Genomic DNA, 14802 nt, shown 5'->3' on the forward strand with positions numbered 1-14802 from the left:
TCCAGCACGGCCGACGTCCTTATGAGCACAGGAAACCGGCTGCGGAAGGGGAGGCCACAGAGCAGCCAGAGGCCGGACGTCAGCTGAGCCTAGAGGCCAAGGAAGACGCCGCCAAGCCATCACCACGTGACAGAAGAGCCAAGGGCCGGGGTTGCGGCTGCAGCCCCAGAAGGCGACAGGCTTTGTGGAAAGCATCGCCTTGAGGACCCCTTGATGTTGAACTTCTAGGGCCTCACACCGGGAGCCGGTGAATTCCCGTTGCTGAGGCCGAGCCATCGCAGGGCGTCTGCTTCAGCGGCCGGGGAGTGAAGACAGGCGGGAGCCGGCGGCTGCAGCTTGTGCGATCAGTGTGCTGGGGAAACGGGAAGTCAGGGTGGCTTCCCGGAGGAGGTGGCGTTCCAGCCGGGAGTCCATTGGCCAGACCGAGTGAGAGATGGGGGAAGGGAGGCAGGGCTTCCGGGACAGCTGCGCTGAGGTCCGTGGCCGGGCGGAGGGTGCTGGGCCAAGAGGGGTGGTGGGGGCAGGGCACAGGGCCCCCTGGAGACCTTGGGTGGAAAGACGTTCTCTGGCAGGCGACGGGCTCTTCCCCTGTGGCCCAGTCGGTCTCCCCAGAATGCGCCCCCCACAGCACCCCTCCCCTGGCCTCTGCCCCAGCCCACCCTGACTGGACGCAGCAGACAGGCCCTGGGCCCAGGCAGGGCACAGAAACCCCTCGCGGGATGCGTCCCCACGAATACGCCGCCCCCGAGCCCGGGGTCCTGCAGCGGCTCCTGCCAGTGGTTCTGGGGGTTGGGGAACTCCTGGGGCCACCGTGGCCTGGGGCAGGCAGAGTGGGGGGTCTGTGGGCTCCGGGGCCTCTGCCACGCGGCGCCCTCCCCATGGCCAGTCTCCATCGGGGTCCTCTGCAGTCGGAGGTCAGGGCTGCTGAGGGGGCCTCGGGGCACCCCTTGTTCTCTGACCCGCTGTCGAGTCCTGTGGTCAGTGCCCTCCGCCTTTGGTCCCAACTCTGTGGGTGGGTGGGGGGCTGGGGGGGTCACTTATCTAATCAAGGAAACTAACAAAGCCCTCCCCGCCCCCTCCACTGTGCCCACACAGCACCCCCAGCCCACTGCCTGCAGCCCCCCACCCCCAGCCCACCACCCAGAGGACCTCTGACATCCGGCTGTACCTCTCCTTTCTGGTTTCCCACCGAAAGCAGCATTAACAGGCAAAGCTGAACCATTTTCCGGCCCCTCCTCCTCCTGGGTGGCTTCTGGGTGGGGGTCCGGGGCCTGCTCTGAGGCGATGAGCCCACAGGTCTGGGGCCTGGGCTGCCCCTGGAAGGGGGGGCAGGGGAGTGCGTGGGGGTGGTGCACCCCACCTCCTCTCACAGGATGGGGTGCTACCCGTAAACAAGGCATCTGGCCTCCCCGGGCATTGGCCCAGACCCCTGCGGCTACAGCGCAGTGGCCCTCGGAGCCCGTCCTGGGTATCAGCTGCCCTGAGGCTTCCGTGGCCCCCGGAGCTGGACGCAGGGCCATGGCTCCTTGTGTCCTCCTGTGCTGCCACTCCCCGCGACCTTGACCGGCAACCCCGTCTCTGAGCCTCCGTGTGAGCACCTGGAGAGCGGACGGGTGACACGGGGAGGCCTAAGCCAGGCCACCTCGCACAGAGCTTGGCCAGTGCTGGGCACTCGGGGGCCAGGCCACGGGGCTGCAGGGGCCCTCACCTCCTGAGCTGCTTGGGGGGCTCCCCGCTGCTCTCAGGACGGGCTCCCCGGGGGGTCCTCCACCCCTGCCCTCCGTCCAGCCAGGGCACCTGGCCCCGACATCCTTCCCTCGTCTCCCCCACACACATACCGCTCCCCTGCCCCGTTCCTCCTCGGGGCTCAGCCCAGACGCCACCTCCCCAGGGAAGGCCTCCTGGGTTATCCGTCACTGTGCAGCCTGCTCTCAACCAGGGATTCTCAAGGCTGTGTTCCGACCGGGCGGCGTGCCTGGTCCTCGCTCAGGGAGGTGGCCGTGCTGGGTGGGGGGGACCGGTTTGGCCTGCAGGCCTTGCTCCCACCTCGCTGCCATGGTGCACAGCCCGGCCGGCCAGGGCCCGCGGGTCTCTCCGGAGCAGCCGGGAGCCAGCGTCCGCCCAAGCCCCAGCGGAGCCCCCACCTTGCTGCTGAATATTTCAGCAAATCGCAGCTCTCAGATGTGGGGCCAGATGCCCAAGCTGCCGAAGTGCTTTAGGCGCCCGCTGATGAAAGGCCGGCGTCCCGGGAAACGGGGCCTCAGGACCTGCCCCGAGGCGAGCGCGTGACGGCGGCCGCAGACCGGGCTCCTGTGCGGGCTCGGCGCAGGGCCCTGGAACCCGCGTCCATCTGTCGCCGCCGCGCCTCCTGCTGCACCACAAAGCAGCGTCCCCTCGGAGCGGCCACTCTGCAGCAGGCCCGGGGGATGGCGGCGCAGGCCGGGGGCGCCCCTCAAAGGCAGCACCTTCAGTGTTCACGGGCCAGCCATGCCCAGGGGCCCAGGCTCCGCGGTCGGCTGTCCCCGAGAGGACGCGGCAGCTGCGAGAGGGAACCTCCTCGGCCCGGGCTCGGGTGTCAGGCAGAACCTGCTTCCTGGAAGCTTTGCGCCCAGTTCAGGTGTCCCAGAGCCAGACGGGGACAGAGCCACGGTCCTCTCCTGGGCAGAGGATGGCGGCCCATCCTGAAAACGCCAGACAGGGACGCCCTGCTGGGAAAGCCCCTGCGTGGTGCCGGGGGGAGGCGAGTGGGGCTCTGGGGATGGGGCTGGGAGGACGAGCCTTCCAGGGGAGGAGGGGGCTGGGGAGGGGCTGGGGGTCCGGAGAGGCAGTGGGAGGCCGGGGTGCAGCCGAGGCCCAGGCCCTTTTGTGGGTCCTCCTGTTGGGACGACATGTGAGTCAGCGGACGGGAGACCTGCCCCGGTGAGCGGAAAGCCTGAGCGAGGCTGTATTTACAGAAGTCCCCGGGGCTGCTCTCCAGGGGTTCCTGGGGGCAGCACCCTGAGCGTGGGGAAGTTGGAACAAGGGTGCTTGTTCTCCAGGGCACCCACCCCCCGCCCCCTCCAGCCACGTTTATTTGCCCAATTAACTTGCTGAGGCCCATTGTGACAAGGATGTTAGGTACTGTCCACAGCATCCCTTGGGGACCCTCCCCACACCTTATTCTAACTCCTAGTAGGAGGCCTGGAGACCCCGCTGTGCAGAGACCAGGCCCAGGCTGGGCAAGGGGCCCGGCTGCGGGTGCTGTCCTGGTTCCCAGTGTCTCCGTGGGTCTTGGGGCTCACCTTCCCCGCGTCTAGGAGGTGGAGCTGCCTTGCGTCCTCCCTGGTGGCCACAGGGAATGAGTTGAGACATTCAGGTCAGGGGTTGGGAGACCGAGGCCCCCCCAGACTCCGGAGTCCGTTGGGCCACCCGGGCCGAGCTCTGGGGCAGCAGCAGCCGCCTCTGGCCCTGGGACAGGCGCAGGTGAGGGCCGCTCCATTGCGGCTTTAGAGGATGATGCCAGATGACCCTTGACCCAGAGACCGTCCCAGTCTCCAGCCCTGGTCATTGTTGGTCTGTCTGCTCTGGTGGCTCAGTGTGACAGCTCCCCTCGTCTTGGGGTCCAGCGCAGCCAGGAGGGGACGCACGCTCCCAAGTCCCCTGGCCCAGGGTGTCCCTTACGGCCTTGCCAGCCCCGGGAAAGCTCTGCTGAACCCAGACTGACCAGCAGCGGGAGAGCAGGGGGCTCCAAGCGGAGAGCAGGGGCAGCGCAGGTGGTGAGGGTGGTGGCGGGGGACTCCGTGGCCGGCACCCCAGGCAGGGCAGGCCCTGGGGAGGGTCCGTGCCGCTGTGCCTTGGACTCAAATGCTGTGTCCCCCTGACACAGCCTTCATGTGCTCACGGACATCTTTCCTGAGAGCCGCGTGGCCCCAACCTGCGGTCGCAGTTGATTCGTCTGGGGGGGAGGTGGCGGCCGGTTGCTAAATCCTAGGCTCTCAGGATTGCTCGGAGGGTACCGGCGGCGGGGGCTCTTTCCCGGAGGCGAGGGCGAGGCGGGGGACTGGGCCAGGTCCCCGGCGGAGGCGTGCAAAGTATGGAGGGCGGCGAGAAGGAACAGGCGGGACACGGTTCTTTTAGGGGAGAAGAAGCCAAGAGAGTTTATTAGGGGAGAGTACAAGCTTATATCGGGCGTTTAGAGGGCGGGGTAGCTGTAGAGGTTAAAGGCTTGGATTGGTTCTGAGAGGGCGCGGAGGTTGGTTGTTGGGTGTTGCACAATGATTGGTGCATGCGCACTGGCAGTAGGGGACGTTGCATTGTAACGGAGGGGTTGAGTGGTTAGACGAGGGAGGCGGTCTTACCCAGCAAGCTTCCTCCAACGGTTGGTTTTGGGTGAGGAATTGGGGCCTGCCTCCGGCCTCACCTTCTCAGGCCCGGGGGGCTGTGGAGGGCGCTGTCACCCGTACCCACTACCCTCCCCAGGGGTGGATCCGGTCCCCTGGCCCAGGCCCGCCAGGTTGAAGCACGTAATCAGTATCCCGCACCAACCTCTGCTGCACTGGGGTGTCCACCAGCCTCACCGGGGCTGCCCCCAGGCTCCTGGGCACGGCAGCAGCGGGCAGGCCCCGGGGGGCACGTTGGAGATGGGACTCTGCACGTCCTTTGACTCCCCGAGGCAGGAGGGGGTGGGGGAGGTGGATGGGCCTACGCGGAGGTGCATTCCCTCCAGAATGTACTAACAGAACCCCAGCTTTGTTCCAGAGCAATGGAAGCTTAACAAAAGTACCACAGAGGAAATTTTATGATTGCAGTTTTTACAGGGACCCGTGATGGCTGTCCTGTAATACAAAGTCATTCCAGCGGTTAAACCCATCAAGTTAATTAACGCAGACATTTATTACTGCCAATAAAAGATGGTATCAGGGTTGATAGGACCGCGTATCCACTCCTCCTCTCCTGGGCTTGGTGAGGCTGGGGGGGCTCAGTGGAGACGGAGGGACCTGCTTTGGGTCCCGGGGCTGGGATGTCCAGCTGGGGCTGTGGGTGCAGCCTGCACCCGCTCATGGAGGGCTGTCCACCCAGCGTGGCCAGATGCTGGGGATGCGGGATGAGAGAGAGGATGCCTGCAAATGGGGTGCCCTGCTCCTGGGGTGCCCTGCTCCTAGGGGGTGCCCAGCCCAGCCCTGTGCAAGACAGGCTGGAAAACAACTTGCTCCGAGCAACAAAAGCACCGAAGATGGGGCTAAGGGGAGGAACACAGCAGACGACGGAGAGGTCACTGTCTCGGGGGGACAGCCAGCAAAGACGATTGCCACAGCACGTGACCCCTTGGTGGAGGTTTACGTTTAAGTAGAGTCTGGAGGCTCTCACAGGGCAACACCCCAACGTGGTACCCAGATTCGCCGGCCTTGCATTCCCCACATTTTTAGGTCATTCTATTTCTATGTACGTTTGCATGCATGCATCTATCTACCATCTATCTATCTATCTATCCTCTAAAGCTCTGAGAGTAGATTGCCCACATGATGCTCCTTTACCATGTGAGCTGGTTTGGATGTATTATGTCCCCCAAACGCCATTATCTTTGATGCGATATTGTAGAGGCAGATTCATTAGTGTTGATTAGATTGGGACCTTCTGATTAGGTTGTTTCCGTGGAGATGTGCCCCACCCAACTGTAGGTGATGACTCTGATTAGATAATGTCCACGGAGGTGTGGCCCCACCCATTCAGCGTGGGCCTTGATTAAATCACTGGAGCCCTACAAAAGCCGACAAACAGAAAGAACTCAGAGCAATTGAGAGTGACATTTTGAAGAGGAGCTGCAGTTAAGAGATGACAAAATGCCCCAAGAGCAACATTTTGGAGAACGCCATTTTGAAATGTAATCTGGGAGCAAGCAGATGCCAGCCACTTGCCTTCCGAGCTGACAGAGGTTTTCCAGACACCATTGGCCATCCTTCAGGGAGGTACCTGAGTGTTGATATGTTACCTTGGACACGTTATGGCCTTAAGATTGTAACTTTGTAACCAAATAAGCCCCATTTATAAAAGCCAATCCATTTCTGGTGTTTTGCAAAACAGTAGCATTAGCAAACCGCAACAGCATGTAACACTTCCGTGTAGATTTCCTAAAAACCAAGATACTACGTAATCACCTTAAGTGCAATTAACTGTCAAGTTCAGGACATTTGTTCTAAAGCAGCCCGCCCATCCTCGGTTTCTTTCCACTGTCTCGAGACCATCCTTTGGGCCCTCTCTCCTCCATCCCTAGAAGCAGGCCAGGCCCACGGACGGCATTTCATCGCCATTGGCTCTTTGGTTTTTCTTTAGCGTCGTGTCCCATCCCCCCACACCCACCCTGGCATTCTGTTCGGTGCCGTGAATCCCCCTCCCGATGTCGTGCCGCCCCCACCTCTCCATTTCCACGACATCCCCATCACCCCGGGAGGAGACCCTGACCCCTCATGCACAGGCGGCTTTGGGTGGGCATTTGGGGACCCTGAAGGGTTGCGGGCTGTGGTCCCAGACATCCCCTGAAGCGAGGCCAGGTCTGAGGAGCGGGTCGGGGCTTCTGTGAGCACCCGTCCCTAACGGGGTCACGGCCTGGCTCCCGCGGAGCTCTCGGCGGGCGACGGAGGCACGGCCAGGCCTGGCCCTCGGTGCCCTGGGGTGCCTGAGTGTCCCCATTTAGAGAGAGCTTTCGGATTAAATGAGGGCCGGGCAACAGGCAGTGATCTGTATTAAATCTGAGTAAAATGAAATTGCCCAGATTTACTTAGGTTTACATGGGGAGATTTAATCACCGCCTCATTCGAAATGTCCCTCGCTGCCGGGCAGATGACTGAGGGGCTGCGCGGGGACAAGGGGGACGCCTGCTGCAACGGCCACGCCCCCACGATGGCCGGGGTCTCGGCAGAGCAGAGGGTGGCCGTGAGTGACGCCCGCGGGAGCGTCGGCAAACACACATGCCCACACGCACACGTGCACACTCACACATGCTCACGCTCACACAGGCTGACACTCATGCTTACACACCACGCTCACACACCCACACTCACGCACACTGTCACACTCATGCTCGCACAGGCTCACACACACATGCTTGCACTCACACACACTCACCTCTGGCTGCACGCCTGCCCCCCCATGGCATCCATGACTTCCTCTGATGACAGCCCTTTAAATTTAAAAGTACAACAGGAGAAAAAAGTCAAAAGATTAGAGGAACGGAAAATCTTCCCATCTTCTGGGGACCATGAGCTGGATACAGGCTCTCTTCCTGAGCCCTGTTTGGCCCTGTTTGGCTCCGTTTGGCCCTGTTGTGTCTCCTGGTTTCAGCCTCTCCTGTGCTTCCAGCATTTTCCAGTTTCATCATAAGTTCTCCCATGACGCCCATGGCTGGTTTATGCTCCCTGGTCACCCCCACTGCCAAGCCTCCAGGAAGAGGTTGTGACTCCCACCTGGCTCAGCGGAAGCTTCGCGTGCCGAGCTTGGGGGCAGCTGTCCCACCCCGGCCTGCCCGGCCAGCTCTCCGCGCTCCCCAACCCCTCCTCGGGCCTGACTGGGGCCCTTTGTCTCCAGGGTGCAGGATGAGCCAGGTGCTCTCCTCTTGTGTCCTGGGTCTGAAGTTTCCCTGGGCTGGCTGTGGTCTGGGGTCAGTGCCCATCTCGGGGTCACCAGTAGCCAGTGGTTATTGGTCGGTCCAGCCATGGGCAGCAGCCCCCGTGGGTCAGGGCAGGTAGGGGTGTCCCTCCCAGGCTGGTGTGGGGACTGAGCGCTTCTCACGGTGGAGGGCCTGGAGGTGCAGGCAGGTGGCGAGCATCCCCCAAGTTTTATCCAATTCCCATAAGAGACGTGAGCTGCCACCTCCCTTAGCCGGACAAACCACGGCTGCCTGAAAGCCTGGGAAACAGGCCACAGCCACAGCTCCACCCGGGCACTGGGGACCCCTTCCCCCGAGAAGGCTCGTGTGGCTGGGGGTGGGGGGTGCAGAGCTGGCAGCCTTGGTTTTGGCCTCGTGCAGTAGAGACCCCGATTCTGCAGGTCCACAGGGCAGAACCTCCCGGCTGCTTCCAGCCCTGCCTGAGCCCCAGCCACAGCCCAGAGCACTCTTGTCCCTCACGCATCCGCCTGCTGTGGCCCCACTTTCTGTCCTGTCCTCCAGCAGCCCCTGGACTCTCCGACCCCCACCGGCCCCCTGGGCAGACACTGGCGGGAGCTGGATCGTTGGCTGATGCTGTTGTGAGCCCGACAGGAACGCACCCTCCCAAGGCCCTGTGGCCCGGGGGCAGGAGGAAGCTCACGGAAAGTTCTGCGTGCAGACCACATTCGAAGTCCGGGCTCACAACCTTTCCAGGCAGCGGGCCGGGTGGGGACTCTATGCAGCCACATGCACAGCTGTCGCCACAACTGCTCGGCTCTGCCAGTGCAGCACAAATGCAGCCTCAGACACGGCGCAAGAAAATATCCTTTTCCCACACCACCATTTACACGTGCAAAACCCCATCTCCTCCGGCTGACCGCGCAGGGACAGATGGCAAGGGGCGTTTGGCTCCATGCTGCGGTTTGTTGACCCCTGTCCTCCTGGAGGTGATCTTGAGGACAGGGCAGTGTTTGTGACGGCGACTGGCCAGGCCCCCCGCTGATGGGCCCACTGAGGACGGACGCTGGACCCCGAGGCTGTGGCAGCTCAGGTGAGCCTGGGTCGGGCTGCCCCTCTGCTGGCCTCAGAACGCCTCTGCCATGGGGCCAGGGGCTGCTGGGCGCCCAGGGGGCCCCGGGGAGTGGACGGGGCCTGGGGCTCCCCCTTGTCAGCCCAGTGACTCCGACCCCACCCCATGGGAGAGATGGCGGCTGACGCCAGGTGGGCTCTGCTGTGGGTTTAATGCAGAGGAAACGCTCTGGGGAGGGACGGGGCGGACAACAGAGGCTGACCTGGAAGGTCTTTCAGTGTCAGCAGCTTTGCGGTCCTCCACGTCCTGGTGTGGGGGGTCCCCCAAATCCCAGGCAGGACCTGCCTTTGGAAACCTTGATGGATGCCAGTCAGACGCCAGGCAAGACAAGGGGGACTGGGTGTGGTGTCCCCCAAAAGGCTCTCCCCCAGCACGGAGGCTCAGCCCCCCCCCCCCCGCATAAACTGAGGTGATGCCGGGGGCTGTGGCCCCGTGGGAGTTGTGCCGGCCCCCCAGGTCTGGCACTGCAGTTCCTGCCCCCACAGCTCACCCAAGAGAGGCCCCCAGTGACTACACGGGTGGCACGGGGCTGAGGGCTGGGGACCAGGCATAAGGAGCACAAGCCCGTGCAGTTCAGTTTCTATGACGTTCCGGAAAAGGCGGCACCAGGCACAGAAGGCCGATCAGCGGTTGCAGGGTCCGGGGGCCAAGGGGACGTGCTGGGGGGACGGCAGTGGTGCAGCTGCATGTGTTATCAAAGTTCATGGAAACATACATCTCAAAAAGGGTGAATTTTACTCTGTGCAAATGATACCTCGATAAACAGGACCTTAGGAAAACCCAAACTTTGGGAGACTGAGAGACCCCTTCCACAGGGTCCCCCGCCCCTCCCACCCCCAGCTGGGCGCTTAGCTGCTCGATCCAGGCCCCCCCTGCTGCCCTGGCTGGAAACCTTCAGCAAGTGTGACCGCACGCGCGCGCGCACGCATGTGTGTGTGTGTGTGTGTGTGTGTCATCACATGGAAACCCAGCAGGAGGGTCCCCGGCAGCCCCCTCTGGCCTGGTGGTTGCCGAGCTGCCCACTCACAGCTGACAGGGATCAGGCCCCTACCTGGGCCTGGCGCTGTGCGAAACCACTGGCACAGACCCTTCCCTCAAACGTCACCACAGCCTGGGCCTTCGTTTCCATCATCAGAGGAGGAAACGGGGCGCAGGGAGGGTCGGGGTGAGCTGGGCTGCGCATGCTGGGACCACTCCAGTGCTTGGTGTTGAGGATGGAGCCCAGGGCCCCAGCCTGTCCCCCCTGGGCCCTCAGGGGCCACCAGCCCAGCACCCCGGAGTGGTGGTGCCCCATGTGCTCTGGCCATCCTGATGGTGCACCTTTGGGGGCACCCCCGTTGCAGCCTGAGGGGTCTCTGACCGTGTTTGCTTGTTGGTGACTGTTTTGGAAACATTCTTTGTTCGCCTGCGTGACAGGGAAGGGGGCTCACGCCGTGGAAAGCTGCGCGCTCTCCTAGCTGACACACGTGGCCGGTTTCACGGCCGTAACGAGGCGGCCTAATGAAGTCGGCGTCCTTGAAAGTTCATCATCTCCCCTCATCCGTCAGCGCCGCGTCCCGACACGGCGCTAATTAACCACAGCGTCCCCCCAAGTGCCAGAGACAGGCCCCATCACCGATAACAAACAGGTTTAGGGGAGTCACATCCCCACAAAATTACTTTTTAAGCCAGCCTTATTAAGCAGAAAATTAGAGCGAAATCACCCGGACAACAAGCTCATTAGAAAGCACTGAGCCCTGCGGCCCCGTGTTCTCACGTCGTCAATTAGCGGCTTGGGGGTCTGCGGGCGCAGCCCCCCACGCACCCAGAGACGCACCCGCGGGGCCTGCCTCCCCTCCTCCTCCAGAGGACAGGGACGGGCAAAGAGGCCCCAGCGATGGCTTACGCGGGGAGGGCCCGGGCGCCCGGGAGTGACCGTCCCCCTTGCTGAACTCGAGCTGTCCGCAGCTGCCCCAGCTCTGGACAAGTTTGGCCCGTTTCTCACTGCCAGCGGCTGCCATGGGGACAGCGTCCCCATCAGACGGTGTGGATGGTCATGGGGCCCCCCACTGCCTCCCAGCCTGTGTCGCTCAGGCCTCACCGCCTTTCCAGAACAGCCACACGGGCAGCAGTGTCCCCCATGCCCCTCACAGGCCTTGGCTTTCTCCTGGGCTGACACCTTTTCTTTTCAGCCATGGCCCAGGGACCCGGCTCGGTCTCTCATGCTGGGCATTTGGGGCTGCTGCGCACGGTGTGGTCTTGGGGGCAGGACGGGCCTGAGTTTTGAACCTAGTTTTGCTGCTTTTGAAAGAACGGCCCTCTCTTCTGAGCCGTGGCTTACCTCCCTGAGAAATGGGCGCTATGACCCCACAGGCCAGCGTCCGTGAGCACAGTTCCCAGTTCCAAACGCTCGGGACGCAGAGTTTTTATAAAATGCAGTTGGCAGCACGGCCTGCCCGCAGGGGACAAGAGGCTGTGGGTGGCCTCTGCCTTGCAGAGCTGTGAGGAGGGTCTGGTGCCCTCGCGGCCCCCGAGTGTGGTGCTGCATGCGGCTCGGGCACGTGCCAGGGGGTGGGGGCTTGTGGGGAGAAGTGCCAGCTCCCAGTGCCCATGCTGGCCCTGCTGGGCAGCCACCTCCCTGTCCAGCCTGTCCTTGGGCCCTGCCCCTGCTGGATCTGCTGGGGACCCAGGAATCGTGGTTTACCACAGCAGAGAGTGCTGGGCGCAGGCCACCCCTGCTCCCCGAGGGCAGCCCCCAGAACGGCTGCTGAGCGGTAGCCCCTGCTCCCTGGGCCTCTGGTCACCCAGGCCGCAGGTGCCCTCGGGGAGGCAGTGAGGGGGCTGGGTGTAGCCTGGGACCCCCGCTCCTCCCAGCCCCCAAACACAGAGCGGGGTGAGCCAGGCTGGGGCCGTGTCCCGGAGGGTTGGTAGCGCTGGTGGGCTCCGGCAGCCTTTTGCCCACGAGCCTCGCGGAGGCTGGGCCCCCTCCCAATGCTGCCCCCCCACGCCGGGTGCTCTGGGAAGGAAGGGCCTGGGGAGTGGGCTCCTCCCCCCCGCCCTGGGCCACTCCTGTGCAAGGTGGGGAAGGAGACCCTGCCTCGCTCAGAGTGTGGCTTAGGGGTGCGCTCCATTTCACCCGCCTGCCAGTGCCGGGGGGTCCTGAGGAAGTTCTGGCAGCTCCAGGCTCTCCGTCCCCAGTGCAGGCCTGGCATCTCTCGAGGACGTTGTCGCTCAGTGTTTTATTGCCTGCTCATCAAATTAGCGACACACTGACAGCTTTTACCTGGGGCAGGGGGAGATTGGGGAGGGGGTGAGGGCAATTGTTTCTCCTCCCAATCTTTTCCAAAACTTTCTTTTAAAAAATATTTCTAACTTTTGACTCTTATTTGAACAATGTCGAGGCTGCAACCGAGTGGAGAGGATGCTGTGACGTGTCCCGTGTGACTCGAGGTCTTCCCGGGGGCCCTGGAGTGGCTGAGCCCAGGGGGGCGTCAGGGACTGGGTCAGAGCCGCTCGTCCACTCAGGCTTTCGATCGGTGTGCCCGAGCCCGGTGTAGGGGCGCCGTGCGGGGAAGTGGAGGCTGGGGTGGCGGAGCGGCCCCTGGCCCTGGAGCCCCTGGCCCCACAGGGAGACTGAGGTGACAACCCCCAAGTGGCCGCTCAGCCTGCACCGTGGGGTTTGCAGCTTGGGCCGTGGAGCTGCCGTGTGGGCAGGGGCCTCTGACACTGCTCACTGCATCTCCCGTTTTCAGAAGTGGGTGGAGACCTGTCTCCATGGCCAGCCCTGTGGCCGGCCTGCCCAGGAGAAAGCCCAAGTCCGGGGAAACCCCTGAGTCCTGGGCAAAGCGGGGCAATGGGTGGCCCTACAGCTCAGCAGAGCTCATAGGCTGCGTGGAGGGAGGGGGCCATGGGTCTCTCCAAGGGGGGGTGGGTGGGCTTAGGTGCCAGGGGTTGGGGCAGGTGGGGAGGGCTATTCTGTGTCACTTCTGGGCTGGTTGACGCACACCCACAGGTCAGAGTCCACACACACACACACACACACGCACACACACACACGTGTGTGCACACACACAAGCACATGCACGTACCCCACCCCACCCCCACCAGGGGCTCGGGGGGCCTGTCGCCCGCATGGCCGCCCAACCTGGGTCCCGGCTTCCGGAGCCCACGGGCAGCTGCAGACTGGGGCAGACTGGGAAGAGGCTTTGCTCCTGAGCACACTGCGGGGCGTTGTCTCTCCTCGGGGACTTTGTGATCTGGTGTCCTTGGTGGGGTGGACGGTGGCCACACAGCGCTGACCGTCACAGCCCGTGGGTGTCTCGGGTTCTGGCCACGTGCGTGGACCTGGGAGACCAGCCTCATGCCAGGCCGCGTCAGGGGCCCCGGGAGAGCAGTGCACGATGGGCTCGTTGCCTGGGCAGAACGGGGCTCGGAGGCAGCGCTGGGCTGGGCGGAGAGGCTGGGGTGATCGCTGAGGCTCGGCCGCCGTCCCGCACATTGGGGCCAGGACCCCTGAGCCCCCGGTCACCATGTGCGTGGTCAGCCTGGCCTGGGCGAGGACCAAGACTCGCCCACTGCCCTGCATCGCCCCCCGGAGAGCAGGCCCCTTTGCAGGCTGCCGAGGCGGCACCTGAGCAAGTGGGCGGCCTGCAGGCCTGGGGCCCGGGGACCCACCCCAGAGGACAGAGACGAGCCCGACGGCGTTGTTTGTGCGCAGCCACCTCTTCCTCAAGAACAATCCTCAAAAGAGCCATCTGTACATTCGCATTTAAAAACAGCATCGATAATTTATACAAGTGAATATGCCTCACGGACTTCAGACGAAAAACCCAGGCACAAATCACATTTTAAAACATGAAAAACACTAAAATCAAAGGTAACTTTGCTGGTTATTTGAACCTTTCTGCATTTATGATAACGTGGGTTTTACCCTTCTGGGGCTAAACTTGTGAAAGTGCGTCGAGGGTCTGGTTTCAGGGAGCCGGCTTTTGTTGGGGTGTCGGAACATACATTCCGGGCTGCATCCGGAGAGGTGATTGTCGGAGAAGTGATTTATCCATCGCAAAGCCCTCTATTTCCATCCTGTCACATGGGAGGCCAAGAGCGATTAAAGACTAAAAACGTATCACAAACAAATTCACATTAGGGGACCGCCGTGGCCCTGCTCTGCGGGATTAGGCTCAGGAGCCGGGGCTCGGTGGCTGCGGCCGGAAGCAGCGCGGGTGGTTGCAGTGGAGTGAGAATGATGGTCGGGGATCGCGCCGGCCGGCCTTTTAGGGAAACTTTTAGGAAGAGGCACCTCTTCCCCACTGTCCCCAGCCTGCCGGGGAACAGACACACACATGCGGCCAGGCAAGCTTCTGTGATGTGTGTGAGCTTGTCGTGAGGGAAAACAGAGCCCCCGACGAGCCTCGTGGTGTCTGTGCGAGTGACAAGGGAGGTGCTGTCTTTGAGATGAGACTAGAAACAGACGAACAGCTGGAGGCCAGGTGCTGGCCCGAGAGGCTGTGGGTGCCGGGAGGGTGGACGGGCAGAGCCAGGCTGGGTCCCGGCCCGGCGGAGGCTGCAGGTCCTGGGCCTGTGCGGGGGCCCGGGCAGCCTTCTGTCCTCGGAGCCTGGGTGCCCACTGCCCGTCACGGAAGTCCAGGTGGGCTGTTTCAGCTGAGAGAGTTTCCCAGTTGGGGGAAAACAAAGATCTTGGGGTGTAAAGTCTTGGGGCACCGTTGTTGCTGGAAGGTCCGGCTCGGGGGCGCCTCCGGGGGCTGAGAGGAGGGGTTGGTTTTGATCCTGTAGATGCCCGGGGACCATGGTTTTTTTTGTTTGTTTTGCTTTTGTTTTTTTAGGTTAGGCTGAAGCTGCAAAGCATCAAAATACACAAAGGCAAGAGAGAGCCAATACCTGCTCTCTGGCTGTTTCTAAGAACAGAGGAAAGGGGAGGCTGTGTCGGTTTCCCCGTCTGGTTTGCCGAAGGTGCAGCCTTCTGTTTTCACCGGCCAGCAGGCCCTGGTCAGTGGGGGGCATGTCCCAGGTCCGAGGGTCCCCAGGGAGTGGGCGTGCTGGCCCCAGGGTGACTGGTGTGGACGGGGTGCAGGTCCTTGGCCCCGCAGCCCAC

General features: G+C 62.8%; 1 protein-coding gene across 1 annotated transcript in view; it reads left to right on the plus strand.

Annotated features, from left to right (window-relative positions):
- The window catches only part of SLC17A9 (solute carrier family 17 member 9), a 13230-nt gene extending 13143 nt beyond the window's left edge, over window positions 1–87 (plus strand). Inside the window, exon 10 of the mRNA XM_037811178.1 lies at window positions 6–87. Coding sequence (XP_037667106.1) covers window positions 6–87 — 82 coding nt within the window. The remainder of the gene's footprint in view (window positions 1–5) is intronic.
- Window positions 88–14802: the final 14715 nt, after the last annotated feature.

This window comes from Choloepus didactylus, chromosome 19 (assembly GCF_015220235.1).
Source record: "Choloepus didactylus isolate mChoDid1 chromosome 19, mChoDid1.pri, whole genome shotgun sequence".
Lineage (NCBI taxonomy): Eukaryota > Metazoa > Chordata > Mammalia > Pilosa > Megalonychidae > Choloepus > Choloepus didactylus.